The sequence below is a fragment of the Phalacrocorax aristotelis genome, chromosome 5 (genome assembly GCF_949628215.1).
Source record: "Phalacrocorax aristotelis chromosome 5, bGulAri2.1, whole genome shotgun sequence".
Lineage (NCBI taxonomy): Eukaryota > Metazoa > Chordata > Aves > Suliformes > Phalacrocoracidae > Phalacrocorax > Phalacrocorax aristotelis.
The window spans coordinates 21,064,666-21,084,471 of NC_134280.1; the positions used below are offsets into that span (position 1 = coordinate 21,064,666).

The 19,806-nt window shown below is 41.8% G+C and overlaps 1 protein-coding gene across 6 annotated transcripts in view; it reads right to left on the minus strand.

Annotated features, from left to right (window-relative positions):
- COBLL1 (cordon-bleu WH2 repeat protein like 1) overlaps positions 1-16,118 on the minus strand; it is a 91,598-nt gene extending 75,480 nt beyond the window's left edge. For 2 of the 6 annotated variants that reach the window (XM_075093330.1, XM_075093326.1), the window contains exon 1: positions 15,384-15,510. In XM_075093330.1, the coding sequence (XP_074949431.1) occupies positions 15,384-15,427 (44 nt within the window). In that variant the 5' untranslated portion in view covers positions 15,428-15,510. Of the gene's footprint in view, positions 1-15,383 lie in introns of all 6 variants that reach the window. The other 4 variants (XM_075093331.1, XM_075093329.1, XM_075093328.1 and 1 more) reach the window with 4 other exon arrangements.
- Positions 16,119-19,806: the final 3,688 nt, after the last annotated feature.

Genomic DNA, 19,806 nt, shown 5'->3' on the forward strand with positions numbered 1-19,806 from the left:
AACAAAAAGATTTCCTACAACTGTTTCATGCAGACAAACAAATTCAAGATTTTGAGACTTCCTCCTGTTCCACCCCTTTGAAAAAGCAGAAAGAAGCAAATTAGTGAGGCCCTGCTTCTTAAGAAATACATCCATTAATTGATACTGGCATACAGTTACATCCCAGTGTTAAATCTAAAGTTATTATATCAGCATTTATGTTAAAAAGTAATGGAAAACGCTCCAATAGGTATCCCCTGAGAGGAGAGCATCTCACCTCCAGTACTTTTGACTGAATAGTTTTCTATGTGTACACTACATAAGTGTGATTTCGAAAGTAGTTCAAACACCAGGAGCGTAGCTTAACCTACTACAACCAGTTCTCTCAACTGCGAAAATATAGGAGTAATGAGTGATGTTCCAGAATAACAGCACTATTTAGCCCCTTAAAGAAGTTGCTATTTCAAATGCACTACCAGCTGAACAACAGGACTGAAATGCCTTTTGGAACATCATATTATAGACGTATTCTTCCTTAGGCATTACAACAACTTGTTACATAAGCCTAAACAGCTCCTGCAACATCCTTCTCTCAGAACTTCAGGGAAATGTAGAAAAGCAATAGTAAATAACAGAAAAGTCATTCTGAATATCAAACTCCATGAAAACTATAAATCTGAAAGATGAATTTATAATTCAGTATAAAGTAAAATCAATATTAAAACAATATTACGTTTATGCTGTAAAGCCTTCAAAAGGATTTTGAGGGCTTTCAAAGGCATTGAAAAATTTCAAAAGGCTTTAAAAAATGCTTTTTTTTTCTTTGAAAGATTCTTTCAAGAGTGAAGCATATCTGCTTTCCCTTACAGTTCTGCATAACTGACTCACCATTGCCACCTTCTCATTTTCTTATCAGACTCTCTGTTCCTCTATCGTGTAGGCATCAGCAGCATAGAGTGTTTTCAAACCTGATTCATGGTCAGGGGTCTTACTGCAGGAGGTTAACTCTGCACTCAAGTGCAAATACTAAGAGGCTGACAACTCTCTACTAACCAGGGTAAACTGCTATGCTAAAAATCACTTTATCAAAATAGACCTGGTTTCGAGGACTTATCCCAAAAAGTTTTCTATAAAAGCACATGTAATATTACAGGAACACGATTTAACCTTTGTCCATATACTTATTGTTGCTCCAGATTCGGCTACTTCTGCCTAAGAGAAACTTACTTATATTTCTTAAGTAACAATCTAGGCTATCCTACAGTGTACTACAGATCTACTGTGGGGATTAGACTAGATGATCTTCAAATGTCCCTTCGAACCCAAACAATTCCGTGATTCTGTGATTTCCCTGAAGATAAAAATAAACTGGTGGAATCCAAAACCAGAGAATTAGTTTGACATGCTTCCTTCCTAAAGGGAGAAAGTGCACTTGGATACAGTGCTCAAAGGCATAAAAAAAAAATTATTTTAAAAACAAAATTAAAGGCAACACCATTCTAGTCAGCATTGAAGAACAGTAGAACAGTACCCTAAATAGGATGTGGAATAAGGGCAGAGACACGCTTTAAAAGACCTTATGAGAATAAACAAAAAACGGCTGGCTTAGCCTGTCAAACAAAAATTTAAAGGGGCTATAAGTGAACTCTTTTTAAAAACAAAAAAAAAAAAAAGACAAGGAAAGGTCAGACACCAGCAAGGGGAGAAAGCCACCTGGCCATTTCCAGATGACATGACTAAGTGGACACAACTTGAACTGGCAGGGTTTAAGAGGCACTGGGGAAACAATCCACATACCCCCTCAGTAAACCACCTTTGGCTTGAATATAGGAAAGGTGTTTTCTATTGTATAATCTAAGGAACCATAAAGAGATAAAAATAACCACATTCTGTTTGTGCTATTGAATAGGGATTAAAATAACTGGCAGTGTTTTAAGTCATGAACTAGAGGTGGATTCACCAGGTCACAACTGGAAAAGGAGAACTGCCCGTCCTTGATAAGCATGGCAATTACCATTCTTTTATATACAGAACTACTCTAAGGGAGTACAGCTTCCTTACACAGCAATAATAGCATATCCTTTGATTTATACAGTAGTCCTCCAGCAATACAACCAACATCCTGTTTTCATCTTAAAGTACAGCTGGGCAGTTGTTTTCAGGCTTTATTTTTCAGAGTTCCTATAACTGAGTCCTTTCCCACTACGAGAAACAGCACCCTCCTATTTAGCAGCACCTTCTCTCCCTGGTTCTTTCCTTCTGAAAATTCTAATATGGTACTTACCTGATCTACAGAGTATATATATGTATACGAAGTGCTCTGAAACAATGCAACTGAAGTTTATAAATATTAACTTTAAAAAGTAACACACTTCTCCCACCCAGGAAGTCCTGTAAAAATGCCCAAGAAAATTCAGAGAAAAAGGATTGTCTTACTTTATGGCTTTCAGAGGAAAGGACAGAAATACTGCTCGAATGATCTAAGCTCTAAGACCTCACCAAGGCCTTAAAATACACACACAAATTCCTGAGATCTGAAACCATCTCTAAGTACTCCCTGGATTTAGAATTTTTCCCAGAGTAAAACAAAGAATCTCTATAAAATGCCTAAAAGAATATATAAAAATTTTATTAGACACCTCTTAGATGATTTTAAGTATTTAATAATTTTGTACCCTGTGTTATCGCAACAGTCAGAATCCAGTATTTTCCACATTCCGACCCATGAAAGTAACCAGCCAAATAGCATTTTGAATTATTTACATGCTCATACTCTGTAACCATGCAGTAACTCATGAACATGCCATTCACATGGTGTCACACTTTAGAAATAGAAGGACCAAGAGTGCTTAACTGTTAACAACTGTACTTGTTCAAAACAGTTTTAGAAGAAATTGTTGCTTCTTGAATACATTAAATCACTAAAAACATAAAATGACAACTCTATTGCTAGTTATATGTACAAGACAGAGACATTTTTTACCAATTTATCTTCAAGCAATTAGTAAGCACCATGCTAGCAGAATGCCAGTGGAAACAAAAAGGCAATATAGGGCAAACTTCTCCAAAATTAGAAACTAATGACCCTGACTCAAGAGCACTAGAGAACCTTGAATTTGTCTATACTGGTCAAAAAAGGCCTGGGGTGGAGGGGGTTGGGGGTGGTGAAGGGGGAAGGATAGGCAAAATTACCACCCACACAGCTATAACAACAGACGCTTCAGACAAGGTGCATGGATCAGAACATCACCTAGACCAGAGCTTCTACTCTTGTCCTTAATGGTAGTACCTATATCAGGAACAAGCTGCAGATAGTTTGTTTGCTAAAATCTCTCTAAAATTTATCCCCATTTCCCCAAACTTAACTGCAGTAGGTCAGTGCTTCACAGAATGTTGTGATAGAACTGAAGTTAACATGCTGAAAAACAGATCAGGTAATCAATCTGGAAGAAAAGTTCATGGGCAGCTATCTACACAGGTGACAGAAGCCCAAGGAGACACAAGCAAGACAGAACTAAAATTTAGCTGCAAACTCTGTGAAATTGAGAAGTTCACCCTCATTCTACCGAGTAAAACTCTTAAGTGCTAGTAACATAAATCCCATCCACCTCTCCCAAGAGCCACATTTTCTCTCTCCCAGTAAGTAAGGGTTGGGTTTCGAATGCCACCCAAAGGAGGAAATCCATGGCGAGAACTCTGGCTTCATATCGGAGAATAGATTCGCGTTGTGGCCAACAGCCATCCAGCTGTTCTTCCAACACACACAAAACAACAATGACCAGAATTTTTTGAATTCTTATTACGTGGATATAAAGTCACTACCATAGTGCTGTTAGCTTAAAAAAGAAAGGCTCTCTTTGGATCCAGAAATTCAAAGTTGACACTTCAAAAACATCCTCAAACTAAAAGAATATCCTAAGGTGAACACAGGCAAGGGAAGAGGGCCTAAAGCAACAAAAACCTTGCCTAACCTTAAAAAGAGAAAAAGGAATTACCTCAGAATTTTGTGATTACAAACAGCTTATCACTGACAACTTCTAACTAAAGAAAAGGACATGAAGCTGCAACAAGAAGCTTACTCTACCAGCTCAACAGCAGAAGCGATCCTACTCAGTTCAGAAGACGACACTGAAACTTCCACCTAGACTGTCCGTAAGGGAGGAAGAGAGGTATGCAATCTCTGTTAATTATTCAACTACTAATAAAAAAAAAAAAAAGGGGGGGTGGGGGCTGGGTTTCAAGAGTGAATCTCCATATCCAGTGCCAGATCTCTGAATGAATCAGTCTTCCTCATAAAGAGCCACCAAACCACTTTTTTTTTTTGCTGCCACTTCACTATTTAACTGAAAAAATTTGTTACTCAAAGCCACAGATAAACACAATGGTACATAATACTGGTACAGCGACATCAGTTTGAGGATGTGATTCACGTTTTCTGACAGGTCCCATTTCCCTGTCAGAAGCCAAAAGTTTTTTACTGGGTTGAGCTTAATGACTGAGTTTTTACAATTTCAACAAATGCTACGCCATGTTTAGCTATCCCCTCCCATCTTACATAAAATATCACATGCTCTTTTACAGACAGGAGATCTTTCTACCACGCTGAGCATTTATTCACATGATACCATAAACTGACTCAAGGAAACACCCTCAGTATATGACCAAGATGTGAAACGTGATGTGGCAGGATGTGGGAAAAGCCAATAACTGTAGATAGAGTTTTCCACATCTCATTGGTTTTTTGTTTTATTTTTAAATGAAAATTTAAAACTCAAAGTGATTACTTCTAATCTTGAAGCTTTTGTTTACATGTAACAGAACTCCTTACATACTCAATCATTTGTTCTTTCTGAGATTATGTTGTTGGCAAATGAACTGCACATTTCGCAGTTAATCAGGGTAGGATTTTACAAGGGTATTTCTATCTTAAGTTGCTAAAGTTCTTCCAAGGGGCTCTGACAAACATTTGTTTACAAAATAAACAACTCAACTCACTGGGCACTTGACTTCCTACTACAGATCTCTGCACCAGAAACAGGAAGAGGCAGCATTGGCTTGTCAGAATATAGACAGATTTCATTCAGCAAATGTGAAAGAGAATCCATTTGTTCTTCTCTAGTGGAGAGAGCATGCAGGACATCTGTCTCTTCTGCAGAGGGGCAGAGTTTTGACTGACACCATATAGATCCTTCCACAAGACCACTCAGTCAGAGTACCACATAATTTTAAAATCTCCATCTACAGTCAACATGTATAAAATACTGCTTGGCATTGTATAGGATGAAATTTCAGCATTTATGTTATGTGTCATTATTTCCAACCATTCTCAATTCTACCACAAAACTTATTCTGGATTAAGTGCTGGCAAGCAGGCTTTTTAAAAAAGATAAAAATAGAAAAAAAAAAAAAAAAAACAGAAAGAAAAAAAAATCCTGTAAACCCGTTAGCTGGCAAGCTCTACATATTGGAGCTACAGAATTCAGGAAAATTTTTTGGTAAGTAAACGCAGGAAGAAAAAAAAAAACGACTGAAGCCTATAAGCAGTATCTTAAAGAACACCATCAGAAATAAAAAAATAAGAACTGATTGATTTGGTTTTGAGTATTTCTAAAACTATCATAGCACCAAATCCCATATTTGTTTTCTAAAATAAATTGTACGTTTTTAAGGTTTCATTTAACATTTACAATTCATTGCATTTCACTCCTTCTCCTTCATTCGAGATTTATGGATAAAGAGACATCACAGCAGTGTATTTTGGGAGGAAGACTGGAAAGTTCGTAACAGTGTTTGGGCAGTGGAAATATGAGAACAGTCAAAGAACGATGCTTAGAAGTAAGACAGAGATTCCAACAGTTCAGACAATGATGTCAGATCCTTACTACTTTTCCAAAATAAGCCGCTTCAGATTCTCTCCTATCCCCCTCACTATTGATAATCAGCTTTGAAGGAGTGCTTAAAAAATGCTTTGGTTTTCCAAACTTTCTAGTTTTTCACTTTGCTTTTCTATAAAAGTGAACAAGCATCGCCTGGTGTGTTGAAACTATTTAAGTAATACTGGGGGGGATATGTGCCCCACACTGCAGAAAAACAATCAAAACAAACCACAAAAGTTACCTAGATTTGAAAATTTTCTTATCCACGTACATATCCCTTGGAAGAAAAACGGCCCCTCTCCCCACCCTCCAAAAACCCAACCAACCAACAAGAAAGAAGAGAAGCACTGAGGAGCTGAAGGACTAAAGACACATGTGACCCAGTTCCATCAGTTCATTTCTACAACAAACATCCTGATAACCTGTCATGCAGAAATCTAATCAAATATATCTAATTCTGAGGAAGGACAGCATATAATACATTAAGTAATTCACTGCTACTGGCCCAACAGAGTCATAAGTACACTCTGACTTAGTTCAAAGGAGAAAAATAATAAAATAAATCCTATTTCATGTCTCCAGCTATCACTGCTGCCTTAAGATCCCCGCTCCAAGTCCTGTGCTGTCTAAGGCATTACTCAACCATAGATAAGCGAGCAGATGAGAATAGCAACTGCGAAGACAGCCAATGACCCCCCTTTAAAGTGCCACACAAAAGGGCCTGGGAAGCCCTTCTCCCCTTAAACCCTGTAGCAAAAATAGTGTCCATGCCCATGTAAACACAAGGGAAGACAATGCATTAAGCTAGGTAAAAGGTGATATATAACATTTAAACACAAAGACGCATTTAGAAAATGGAGAACCTGTAGTTTCAGGATGAGCTCAGGGGAAGGGAAATCAGATACAGGCAGAATGGGACACAGGAAAAAAAAAATAACAGACGGAAGGACCAAGCTGGAGGGCTGGGTTCCTTTTAAATCTCAAAATTCAGAAGAATGCACAAAAAAAAAATCCAAAAATCTAAAAGCAGAAGGACCCTGTGAAAGAGTTTAAGGACAGGGACATACATTGCAGAACAGCTTAACGTAATAGGAGGAAGGAATCTCCTGTCCCCATAAAGGAAGAAAAAAAACCTGAAACACCCAAAACCCAAGTGTTATCTTCAAGAGCGCCTCCCACAGTAAAAGCAGATGGGGAAAGACCACTTTAACTTCTAAATGGTTAAAATCACAATGGTTAAGATGCCTTAGGAATTGTTACAATTCTTCAAAGTCCCTAAGCATGATCTATGGGAAAGGCGTTTTGAAAAGAAGTAGTAGCACATTGAAGTTTAAGATTCCGCAAAACAGGATTTTCTCCAACTAACGAGTACTTTAAAAACTGAATGAGGTAAAAATAGCTCAAGGAAAGCGCCAAGGATGGAATTAGTGAGGCTACTTTGTAGTTTGGGTGGAAGGAGAAGACCAAAATTGCAGGCAAGGGGAAGTGAGAGACCATCAGAGGATACAGAAAAGTTTATGTCTGGAGGCTTCATAAAGTAGATGGAGAAAGCAATAATTCTCAAGTCTGGGAACCTAGGGGCAACTTTCAACACACAGCGGTATCTGACCTTTGAGGAATTAAGTTTCTGAATTAAAAACAAAAAAAGATGAAGCCCAGATTTCTGTCACAGCTTCAATTTCTGATTTTACACAAACTCCTGAAAATCATCAGAAATTCCACTTCTGGAAATTCTACCTACTACACAGTCGCCATCAACTAACGCACGCCTTGTTTGTCTTGCAAACTAAAGAACTAAAAAGACGCCCATCCATCCATGCAAATAACTTCTATGCTCTCAAAGCCAGAATGGTTTCACATTTAATTCTGCACAACATGCATTTTTAATGAAAAGAACAAAAGGTTTAAGTCCGCAGCTAGTAGTGAAGAAAGATGTAATTCATTTTTGCCTGAAGGTGTTACAACCCAGTAGGATGAGCTGTAAACGTTAGTTTTCTCAACTTTGTTACTAACAGACATTTTGGCTCCTCCATTTTTTTTAGGAGATCCAGAGACAAAACATTATTCCTCCCAAGTAAAAAAATGCTTTCAACATTGCTGTGATGACCACAGCTGAACAATAGATACCTCATTAGATTACCTTCCACCTGCAGTATTACATCCAGTTGTTTTCTCAGTCTAGTCTGACAGTACAGGAGGACTGTACTGGGTTTTACAAAGGTCACAAGCAATACAATCATACCTCAACATATGGTAAAACAGTAAATGACAGAACCCAGACTTGACCCACTATTCTTCCCTAATGCCCTTCTAATTACCTTGAGACCTACACACAAAACCTACCGGGGCAATAGTAACACAAAGTTTGCACTGCTACCCTACTGATGCTCCCATATACTGGAACATTCTTATTTAGCTCCCTTTACTCAGCAAAGCTCCCAGCACGTCAAACTGGGGAAAAAAAAACAGTCGCATTGGGTGCAAGAAATAATATAAAACCAATTCATTTTATGAAAATTCTAGAAAAAGCAGTCCCTCCAGGCAACTTTGTCAATAATGTGTTTGTATTATAGGGACAATTGAATGAAAAGATGCTTATGCCTTTCCCACAGCAAAACATTTAAAAGGTATCTGCTAAGAGCCCCTGTACAGAGCCTGAAGGTCTGACATGAAAGCCAGGTAAAATACCAAAAGGGAAAATTAATTCCCAATAGGACACCAAGGCCCATGAAAAGAACATGATTTTTAAAACAATAAATCAACATTCAGGAATATTAAATTGAAAAGAGATTTGACTTTAAAGAAGGATATCCACGTTTCTAATGCTGTTATTTTGAGATGGAATGGTGGGTTGTTTTGGGGTTTTTTATATATTTTTATTTTTTAATTAAGGAAGTATCACTTTTTAGGAGAGACATAGGGCAAAGAAAAACTGTATCATTGTTGGTATTTGAGAGAAATTCAAGCTCACAGCACTTGTTTAGCACAGAGTAGCTGTTTGCATTGTTCGGGGAGGAAGAGAGGTTGGTTTGTCTGTCTGTTTTTAAATAAGACTGATCTATGTTTTCCAAACCAAGTTAACAATTGGTTACTGTTATCTCCAGAACAAAACAAAACTCAAAGAAACGTGCAGAAAGGATTTTTAAAATACAGCTGAGAAAGTACAGCTTGGAAGCTATTTCTTCAATGAAAACCTCTGTAAAACTAAAGCTTCCAACAACACCAATGCTTTCTCACAGAAGAAAGCTTATACCTAGCTAAAAATATTCATATGCTCTATTTTCTTTAACTGAAAATAGCAATCCTGACAACCCCAGTCTTGCAGCACAGTTGACATATATGCAAGCTCCCCAGGGAGACATTTCATACCTAGACTAGGGATCCATCCTTTAACCACCTACAGCACTTTGATCATTTACAACCACCAAAAGATACATATAAATGTATATGCCCCTGCTGTACTGGATAACCTCCTAGCAAATAAAAAACAACTCCAGGAACTCCCGATTCTTTAAAGGTTTCCACTTCTGATGCATAAAAAATGTCCCTTATACTATGAAAAAAAATGCACATTTATCCACCCGTCCATCACCATGCAGATTAAGTCAGAACACATCTACGGGAACTCCCATTAGTAACTGTTTAAGTTTACTTTCATACAAAGAGTTCCATTTTTAATTGTGGTACCTTACCGCGCAGGAGAGACTTCAGGTGAGATCTCAAGTTTTTAACTGCCTGTTACAGCTCAAAACAGCAGGGGGTGGTTTTCCCCCTTGAACTCTCCATTGTCCCATGCTGTACAGTCAGTTTCCTTTTCATTGTGCTAATGCTGGGCATGGCCACAGAACTCTACAGGAGTCTAGGAGCCAACATCTCGGCTTCTTGTGATCCTCTAATGCCCTGACGTCAACCCTCCGAGTTTTAGAGCAGTACATAGTGACAGCAAATGCTCACAGTAAAGAGCAACTCTTTCTCAAACAGCAGGCAGCTACGTGAACTTAAGTCAGAGTAGCAGGTCAGCTGTTGGGGAAGCAAGTGAGAGCCAGGTGAAAAGGAAAGAAAGCACACAAGCAGCTCTGTTTTAACTTGCAAGCAGCCATAAAAGAGATCACCCAGCATTCATCCCTTGTATCTACTCTGTTAACAGAGCAACTCATCGTATTGACTTGTTAATTTCTAGGGGGAAAAAAAAAAATATTTAGTTGAGCAGGCACTAACATTGTTACAACTCCCATGGCTGGCTGGATGATTTGGCATCTGCTGCTCCCCAGCACACATAAAACTGCAACAGTGGCAGCTAGAAACAACAGCAATCAAGCTAGAAAAACTTGCATGCATAAAAACTTTCTTCAAAGCTAGGGTCAAGGAACTCAGAAGCAGTACCGGACTTCATGAAGGAAGACCGATTTAAATGTTGCCAGACTACAGGAGAAACCATTTGTTTGTGACTTTAAAATATTCCTAGTGAGTTAATTCATCTGACAGATGACAGGAATCCTGTAAAGATCTCCAGTTTCCTCTGGAATCTAAGCTTTCGGACCCCTACAGTGGGCTCTCTTCTTCTTCCACCCAACACAGATGCACCTACTCAACATAAACAGTGATCTTCAGGTTTACATTAACACTGCAAAATCTCCTTTAAAGTTCACAAAAAAACATGCAGTAACAATAGAAAGAAAAGAACCTATCCTAAGATAACACCAAAATGTACCTTCCAGTCTCAAGCACTTTTTCCCCCTCACATGCTTTTCATACCTCACTAACAACTAGCTCTCACTTTTCCTTTTCGAAGGATACCATCACACTTAGACAAAGCTTTGAAATCACTCTGCTGATTTCTCTATTTGTGTATTACCATCCCACACATTTTTTCGCCCTAGCATCCACATTCCTCAACCCCCTAATGTTTCCTTGATCTTTTTCCCACAGCAACACACTCCAACAGTGAACATTACCACTGACTACCCGATAGGCACACAGCTATGACTTCAGACTTGATGAAGTTTGAGTAATCAAACCAGCTTTTAAATATAACATTCAGATCATGGCACCACTGTGTCATGCAACTACTTGATGTTGCCTTGCTTAGGGCAGATACATACATTAAAAAGATCAGCATAATCACCTCAAGAAGTATTAGGTGTATCTTCAGAACTCAGTTGGCAAATTAACCCCTGGAATGATTAACATTCAAGTGGCTCCTGATGGGGATCCACCCACAAAGTAGCTAACTCCCTGCTTCAAACATCCAGCAAACTCTATGGTCACAAATTCTTGAAGTTCTTTCCATTTTGTTATTGCTCAGTTAGTTGATCAGGGTCATGGGGGTGAGAAATAAATGAGCTAACTATCATGAAGTCTTCAGTCTAAGAGATAAAGCACATCTAAGATTGGACTACTTGTTAGACCCATGTCAGCCTAACTTCTAGATATCCTAGATAGTGCTACCGTTTAATATCACAAGCACAAAAGCTCTTGCATTTTACATATATATATACACACACAATATACTTATACAATACTGTAGTATACAGAGCTACAGCTATTACCAGCCGCTAATTCACTGCAAGGCAAAAATGTAGTTTTGGCCCTGACTTAAATTTCACCAAACTGAGCAAATTTAGACACACTGCCCGCCCTCCCCCACCCCACCCCACCCCCAGATCTGCTGCTGTGGCTTGGCAACAGAATGCTTGGCTTGAAGCTATCGCTACAGTTTCTGTCCCATCCCACACTCCACAACAGGGAAGACTTTCATTTATACTTGAACAAACCTGTGGCTATGTCACAAACTGACTCAACTGACAACATGAAAGAAAGGAAGAAAGCTTAAATCAGTATTCTAAGCTTGACGCCAGACACTTTTCAACACTGAGCCACAGCTGAAGTCTCCCAAGATCGGTAATCTGAAAAGATTTGATAAAAACTCAACGGTTGCATACACACGAGAAAAGCTAAATTTCTTGTTCTTTCTGAAAACATCTCTCACTTCCTCAGACAGCCCTAACCATGTGGAAAAGACTTCTCTCCTGTTCTTATTAAACTTTTCAAATGCATTCACTAGGCCAAGGTAACAGGGAATGGGAGCACGAACACACAACGAGGAGTGCTTCCCACAGTAAACTAACCAAAGCTCAGTTTGACTCTGCCCTCCCCTAATACAACCATCTCTGCTTTCAGCCCCTGGAGAGCAGCTCTCTCCCCTAAGCATGTTTTCACTAGACACACAAACCAAAGGGGATTTGCGTAGGTAAGGCAGATCAGAAGCTGTTATTTTGAAAGTAAGCATATAACTTTAAATACGATTTAAGGGAACAAATTAAATAATGTAAAATTATCAGAAACTGAATAGAATTTAATTAAACGGTGGACCTCAATGTGCATTCTAATATTTCAAAGGAAATCAATCTTCCATTTACCAAAATCCAAATTTGCTCCAATATTTTAACAGCTTATTAACTTAGAGTACCATTCTTCATGGTAGAAGCCTGTGTCAACTAGTGAAATCTACTTGGTAATGTAAAAATTTATCCACTCCAGGGTATAGGACGGCTATCCAGCAACAGCAGGAAATCTGTGTTTAAGAGGCAGGATACCAACCACAGCCACTTTTTTTTTTTTTTAAGTATTAAACCACACATTTTCCTATCAATCCATAACACAGCCAATACATAAAGCCAATTCAGCACTGTGATGAACAGGAGGAGACTGTGTCAACTGGCCTGGCAGGAGCACGCTGCACATTAAGTGCTGCTCAGACTCGAAGCAAGACAGATGAGCTATAAAATGCCTTAAAAGTAGGTCCAGCCAAGTTTCTTCTGCTACTAGAAGAAACTATGTGTCATGTCCAGCCAGTTACTGGGCACACCTCCTATTCACCGTAATCCAGAAGATTCCAGCCAGTTACTGGGCATGCCTCCTACCCAGCATATAAAAAAAAAAAAATCCAGCAGAGGCTGTTTTTAAAAATCTTTACTGATTTACTTTGATTGTACGGTGAGAATAGCACTGGCACATACCCCTGCATTTTTTTCCCCAAATTCAAGCAAACATTTTTAACCACAACCGGTTTTAGTAAACAATTTTTCAACAAGAAAGCAATCCTGCATGCAAAAATGGTGTCTTTGAGGATATAATTACAGGATCCTTTCCCAAAGCTCATCCCCATAGAACTGATAACAGAATTCCATATTGAAGAGCCACCGATGATTAAGTTATATGTAAGTTCCAAGGCTAAACATACATCAATGCCTGAAAACTTAAAAAACACCCTCAGCACCTCTAGCCTTCTTGGCAGTTCGCATAAATAGACTTTCTAAGCTGTGAAGAGTTACTGGTAATTACACCACATAACTTCAAACAGTAATTTAAGAACACACTTACTGAGGAACAATTTTCAGCTGCAGATTAACAACATTCTCCACCTGGCTAGACAGGTTAAAAAGAAATACAATGCAGTATCATATATTTGGTAATTCGTTTAAAGAAAGTTGTTACTTCAACTTAACTTCTTCCCAGATTGCACAGTGTTTCCTATCATCTCAGAGGGAGAACTGCAGGACTGCTTACTATTCAAAAATGTATCTGGGCAATCATTTTCAGTAACCTGGGAGTTGCAGTTTTTGCTGGTAAATCCAGATTTTTCCTCAAATCCAGTGCTTGGATGAGCAAATGAGATCATCTTCAGGAAATAATAAAGACTGACAATAAAGAATTCTTGTAGTAAGAAGAAAGGAATGGAAAATTGATTTCCTAAGTACCAAATTATATGGGAACAGCTGATAAAAGGCCTGAGAATATATCTGCAGGCCTAACACAAATAAGCACTTCTGTTAGCTACATGTTTTTCAAAACTGAGATGTGAATGCTGACAGATGCTTGAAGTCACATTAAGGGAACAGACTACTTTTCCTGACTTAGAGAAGTCAAGCAGCAGCCAAAATTCAGCATAACCAACAGCTTTACAGCAGGTGATAGGCCCAGAGAAGCTGTCAGAGCAACCAAAATTGTAATTGTCCTTTTTTGCTTGTTTTCATGTTCCTGTAAATATGATGGCCTTCAAGGCGTACTGTTGTAGTCACTTCCTAACCTGGTATTATGCTCTGTTATCATATGCTCAGTCCTTTCAACCGTGCTTACATACCCAAACTCCTAAAAAGGCAGTGATTATCTATACTGTAACTATACACTCTACATCGATCAACAACAGGAAATGTCACTTTTCAACGGCCATACATAAAAGTGGAACTGCCACAAGGCCCTAAGTGAAAAAACACCCCTCCTCTATGAGTCTTCCCGATTCCCTACAGCCACGGTTTCAAGCAGATCTGGTTGATACTGCAAATACCACAAAACATCACCATCAACTGCACCTGTTTATCTTGTATTCACTTGGTCAGAAATTCAATGAATCAATTTTTGCATATAATACGGAAACTTCGAGAACGTCTTGGTGTTAAAATAACCCACACTCACCATGCATTTTGCCCATTCTATTTACAGATAGCTCCAGCAATCTTGTCAGTGTTTTGAATCCCTGCAGTTCCTGCTGAAGTTATTCAGTGAATTGGTTTTCTTCAAACATACCTCACTGCTTAACTCAAAGGGAAGCCCTCCTCCTCCTCCTCCTGATCTACAACGGGGGTACTTAACTGTAAAAACACCTTCTTTAAAGTTTTCTGACAGATTATAAGCAATTCGTCAGAGGAGCCTAACATTTACAAACAAACCCTTTTACTAATCCCGACAGATGCTGATTGTTTGTTGTTTTTTTCCTTCTCCCGTGTGGGCAGTTACCAAAGCCCTTGGAAGCACCCAGCTCCCCACACCGCCGCCACCACTCGCACGCAGAAGCTGACACACGCACACCTCACAAGGGGTAAATTTCGCCATGCCGAGATTTCCCAGAGCAGCCGACCCCGACAGCGAAGCGCTCCCCGACGGGTGCCGCACCGGCGGTGTGTGGCACCCCGCGGCGCGGCGGCGGCAGCCGGACGGCGAGGCCCGCGGGCAGGTCACGGCTCGCCCCTGAGGAAACGGCGCCGGCAAGGGGCGACCGCCCAGCCCGGCGCTGCAGCCGGCAGCCGCTGCTCAGCCAGGATCCGCCGGGGAGGGCGCCGGCCACCGACGGGCTGGTCGCACCCCGCCCGAGGGGAACCAGCCGAGCTGCCGTCGGGTGCAGCGCTCTGTCCGCCCGTTCCCGCCGCTCCGGCAGCCGTTTAACGGTCGCGCTGCTACCTCTGCCCCCCCGTTACCGGCTCGGCCCGGGCGCGGCCGCCCCGCGGAGCTTCCGCCGGGCTCCCGCGCCGCCGAAGCCGGGGGAAGGGGCGCGGGCACCCTCCCGCCGCCGGCTGCCGCCCGAACGCCGCACCTCGCAGCCGGAGGCGCACGGCACGGGCCTCCCCGCTCCGAGCTGCCCCCTTGCACCTCACCTCACCCGGCCTCGGGCACGGCCCGCCGCGACGGCGGCTCCCCCTGTGGAGCCGGGGGGCGGCCCAGGCCTCCCCCTCCGCGGGGAGCCGTGCTTACCCTGCGGGCGGCGGGGCGGCCGCCGGCTGAGCGCTGCCATCCATGCCGGCGGCCGGGAGAGCGCAGGTCGGCTCTCGGGGTCAGGGCGGGCGCAGCCGCTGGGACCCACCCCCGTAGCGCCTCAGCTCGGCTGGGCTGGGCTCAGTTCGGCTCCCCACCTCACCTGCTCGGGGCGGGCTGAGGAAGGCGGCCCCGCTCCGCCGCCCCCGGCGCCACCTTGACCCCGAGCCCAGCCATTCCCCCGCTGTTTACAGCGCGGCCATGGGGCGTCTTCCCGGAGCGGCGGCCCCGGCCACGCACACAGCACCGCTGAGCCGCCTGCGCCTGGGCGGCCGCTCGCTGAGCCGAACCCTGGGCGGAGGTGGGGAAAAAACCCACAAAACGAAAGAAAAACAAAATTAAAAACCCACAACCAACCACACACAAAAAAAAAAGCCAAACAAAAAAAAAACTTCGCGGCGAGAAACTTGAAACGCGGAACCTTCGCGTTCCGCGGGGAAACAGAGGCTCCCTATTCCCGTCCCGGCTCCTCCCTCTCCCGCCGCCTTCCCGCCCCCTCACCCCCGGCTCTCCCGCCAGCGGCTGCCGGACGCCCGCCCGGCGCGGGGGCTCGGCTCCGCTCTGCTCGGCCCCGGCCCCGGCCCCGGCGCCGGGCGCGGGCTGCCAGCGACCAGCGGGGGCAGGGCCGCTCCTCTCGGCTGGAATTTTCCTCTCCCCGAGCGGAGCGTCCCGGCAGCCGCCCCGGGCTCAGCCCATCCCCATTCCAGCCGCCAGGGCGCGGGGCGAAACCCCTGCAGGTGGGGGGAGCCCGGGGGCAGGGGCGGCAGTCGGACCCCGCGGGGGAATCCCGCGCCCTCTGCTCGGCGACCGACGCTCGCTCGCCCCGTGCCCGCCGTCGAGCGCGCCGGGGACTCGTCCCGGGTGCGTTCCTTGAAGTTCCCTTGCAGCCGCCCCCGGCTCCCCCTGCCCCTCACCCCCGGCCGCCGAGCTGGCTGCAGCGCAGCCGGACCCGCTCGTGTCCCGGGTAACCAACCACCGGCGCTGAGCGTGGTTGCAGCTACATCTTCAGTTTGCTCTTTGAGCGTGACGCCACTTCAGCCGTTTCTGTGTGACAAGCTGCTCCTTCGCAATACCTGCTGAGCAGATCTGGCAGTACGTGCTACTTACCCGTGTCAGCCCAGAGCACCTTTCCAGCTGTGTCCTGTAAAATACACGGTAAAATACAACTCTTCATAGAGGTAATGTTTTGGTCAGTGCTTCACAGAAGTCAATCAATAGCCAACGACAAAGCACATAAACCTTTCAATTTTTTTTTTCCGTAGGGAAAAATTAGGGCATTGCAACCTAGGCTAAATGTCCTTTTTCTGACTAGTTCTAAGATTAAATATCTGGAATAAAGTATTATAACTGACTATTACATGTTAATATTATTCATAATATGGACATTGTCTAATATAACACTGTGTATAGCATAATACAGATATTGTACTTTAATAACATTTTTCTTGTCCCTGTATGCCCTTCTCAGTTGTACTGTGCTTCTTCAATAAAGATTTTCTTCTGCTTTCATTTTCTGCTTCTTCAATAGGGATTAAACAACCCTGAAGCTGCTTGTTTTGACAGACCCTAGAGGTTGTTCACACCCTCAGTAACCACATGCCATTTTCAGGCACGCCCCATTAATCTGCTTATGTTTCTTAAATACAAAAATTAATCGCTGATGAGTCAGATGGATTTTCTGTGGTCTGGTTTTCAAAGAGATGGTGTTCAACAAATTGATCAATAAGGAGAATCTCAAGAACAATCCCACTGAAGACCTTATGTAAGTCTCTGTCCCTTTTTCTCTTTTGACAGGCTACTTTCTATTCTCACGCTCCTCAAATTGTTCAGCCACCTCCTAAATTAGGATGAAGGCTGACAAATAATTCCGTTGTATGTTGACTGTTCCTGCAGTAAGGGCAGGGTAACTTTCTGTATTCAGAGCATAGCCTCAGTTTAAGTACAAAAGAACTTCATGCTTCCGACCAGCTACTTCTTGGGCAAAACCATTGACTTCATCTTCTAAACGGTAAAGAAACTCATATGTTGCGAAGGTGTGAGATGATTCAATGCTACAGTGCTGTTTCAACTGAACAGCCATCGTAGCTGATCGTATGTTAGAGTAATTACAAAAACTGGTGTGATGTTGTCATCCCTTCTAACCAACTTCACTGGACCACCAACAGATAAGGAACTGTAGTACCATCCTCTTTAAAATCTCATTTGAAAATTACTATATGCTATAGTCTAATTCTTTTGGCAAGTACTAATGCCATGAAGATTGCAATCTATTGAATAGCTTACATGGGCTAATAATAGAAACTCAGCAATGCCAGGGTAAAAAGTTACATCAGGGAAATAGCCTAAAAAAATTGTTACTGGTGGCAATTTCCAACAGAGACAGGGGAATTATCTATAAAAGCAGTTCACTGACTATTGCCAATCTCACTTAAGAGGGGAGAGGTTATGCTTATCTTCTTATGCTGCCACTACTTTTCGTCAAATCTCGGTGTTAACATGTCTGAAATGCTGAGCACTCGAAACACTGTAGGCTCTAAACTTGAGTGCGTGCGGACAGTGTTCTGCAGTGACAGTTTTATGATGACTAGACTTAAAATAGTGGGTTTTCTGAGATACTGGAGATACCATTTTCCCTAGGGGTCTCAGTTTTTAAAAACAAATTCTAGACCCCTGTGGCACTTTGTTTTTTAACAATAGAAGATCAGTTCTGTGTTTGAGTTTCATAACATGTTTTTTAAAAAGTTCATAACTTTGTCCTGATCTCAAAATGGTGCTCATACAAAGCAAATGTAACTCATACACAATAAACAGAAGGCTGCAAGAAGGAATACCGAGTCAATGGCCTATCAATACACTATTCATGCCTCCCCAATTGAACAGTAAAATAAGGAACATTTAAAGAAAAGTCCCCTAGCTTTTTCAAGCTGATCTGTGAAGATATCATCGTAGCAGTTAACAAAGTGGCAGGTTATTAATTGCACAGTTGCAATAATGTCATCCTTTGTCTGTGGTTTGAGGTAAAACAATCATTTAGCTGGAGGCATTAATCCGCGTGACAAGTCGCCACCCGCTGCACTCAGTGAATGTACTTGGTGCCATTGTATATTCAGTATAAATGTTTGCCGATTAATACCCAGTTCTCATTACTGTTAGCATAACCTTCAAGTTATGCTTGTAGTGAGAACTGTTAATTCCAAATGCTATTTGAAGGAGAACCTCAAACTTAGGTAGAGACGTGGCGTTCCAGGCAGCTTACTAAGTATGGGGTTTTCCTACAAGTTATATTACTAAAAACAAAGTCCTGCTTGTTCTGAAAAAGCAGTAATATCCCATGGCATTTTTCATAACAGTTTGGAGTTGTCCTAGATGGCTTTGGGAAACCCTCCGTGCCTCCACCCGCATGATAGGATAGTGCTGGTGGTTGCTCTCCTCTATTCAAGAGGGTGCCAGACATTCAGAATACAAATATTTTGGGATGAAAGATGCTTTAGAAACGTAATAGACCATATGACTTTCAAACAGGTATACCCATTATTGCCCGTGGTGAAAGCTATTAGAACTGTTAATAGGCCACAGGAGTCTTATGATATTTTTCACTATTGTAAAGGTCCGTTTACAAGGTCTGTCTTTTTAAATGTGTTCATATATGCCAGCGTATTAGTGGCATTTTGTGATTTAAGGCTGTAACCTGAATGCTCCGTTAATGTAAATTTGGACATAGAAAATCATACTGTATCACACAGTAGTTGTTTTGAATAATATTGTGCAATGTAGGTGTGAAATAGAATATGGAACTGAAGGGTGTTTTCCTTGTTAAATTAATTTTATGATGCATAATTAAAATATATTAGAAAGCTGAGCTGTTTTATTCTGCCAGTATAGCAGAGGTGATAAAAATCAGGTTTTTACCCTTATAGTATAGACGTAAAACAAGGAATTATATGACTTTTGCTTTTGTTTAAATGAAAGCTAAATCTGTATGTAATTTTGTCTACAGATCAGGCAATCAGCTTACATCGCATCCTGTTGAACAGTTGCCTTTTCTGTGTTTGCATTCCAGCATGTGGGTGAGGTTTTGGGAAGCATGCACACACATGCATGTAGCCACTGAAAGTATTGCTGTAGGCACAGGGACAGGTTTTTGTGCCCATTTAAGCTGTGTGCTTAATTGAAGAACACTATCCACATCTCATCCATAAATACACCAGAGGAATAGTAAGTATTTTGTTAACACCTTTTTTTCTGAGGAGCTCAGGGAGCATTTTTACATTACGACCATAAAGAACTTAAAATTATTATTTCTATTTCTCATGTTAAATAACCTGGGTGCCTGGAGATTAAGCAATTTGCTAAAAACACAGCT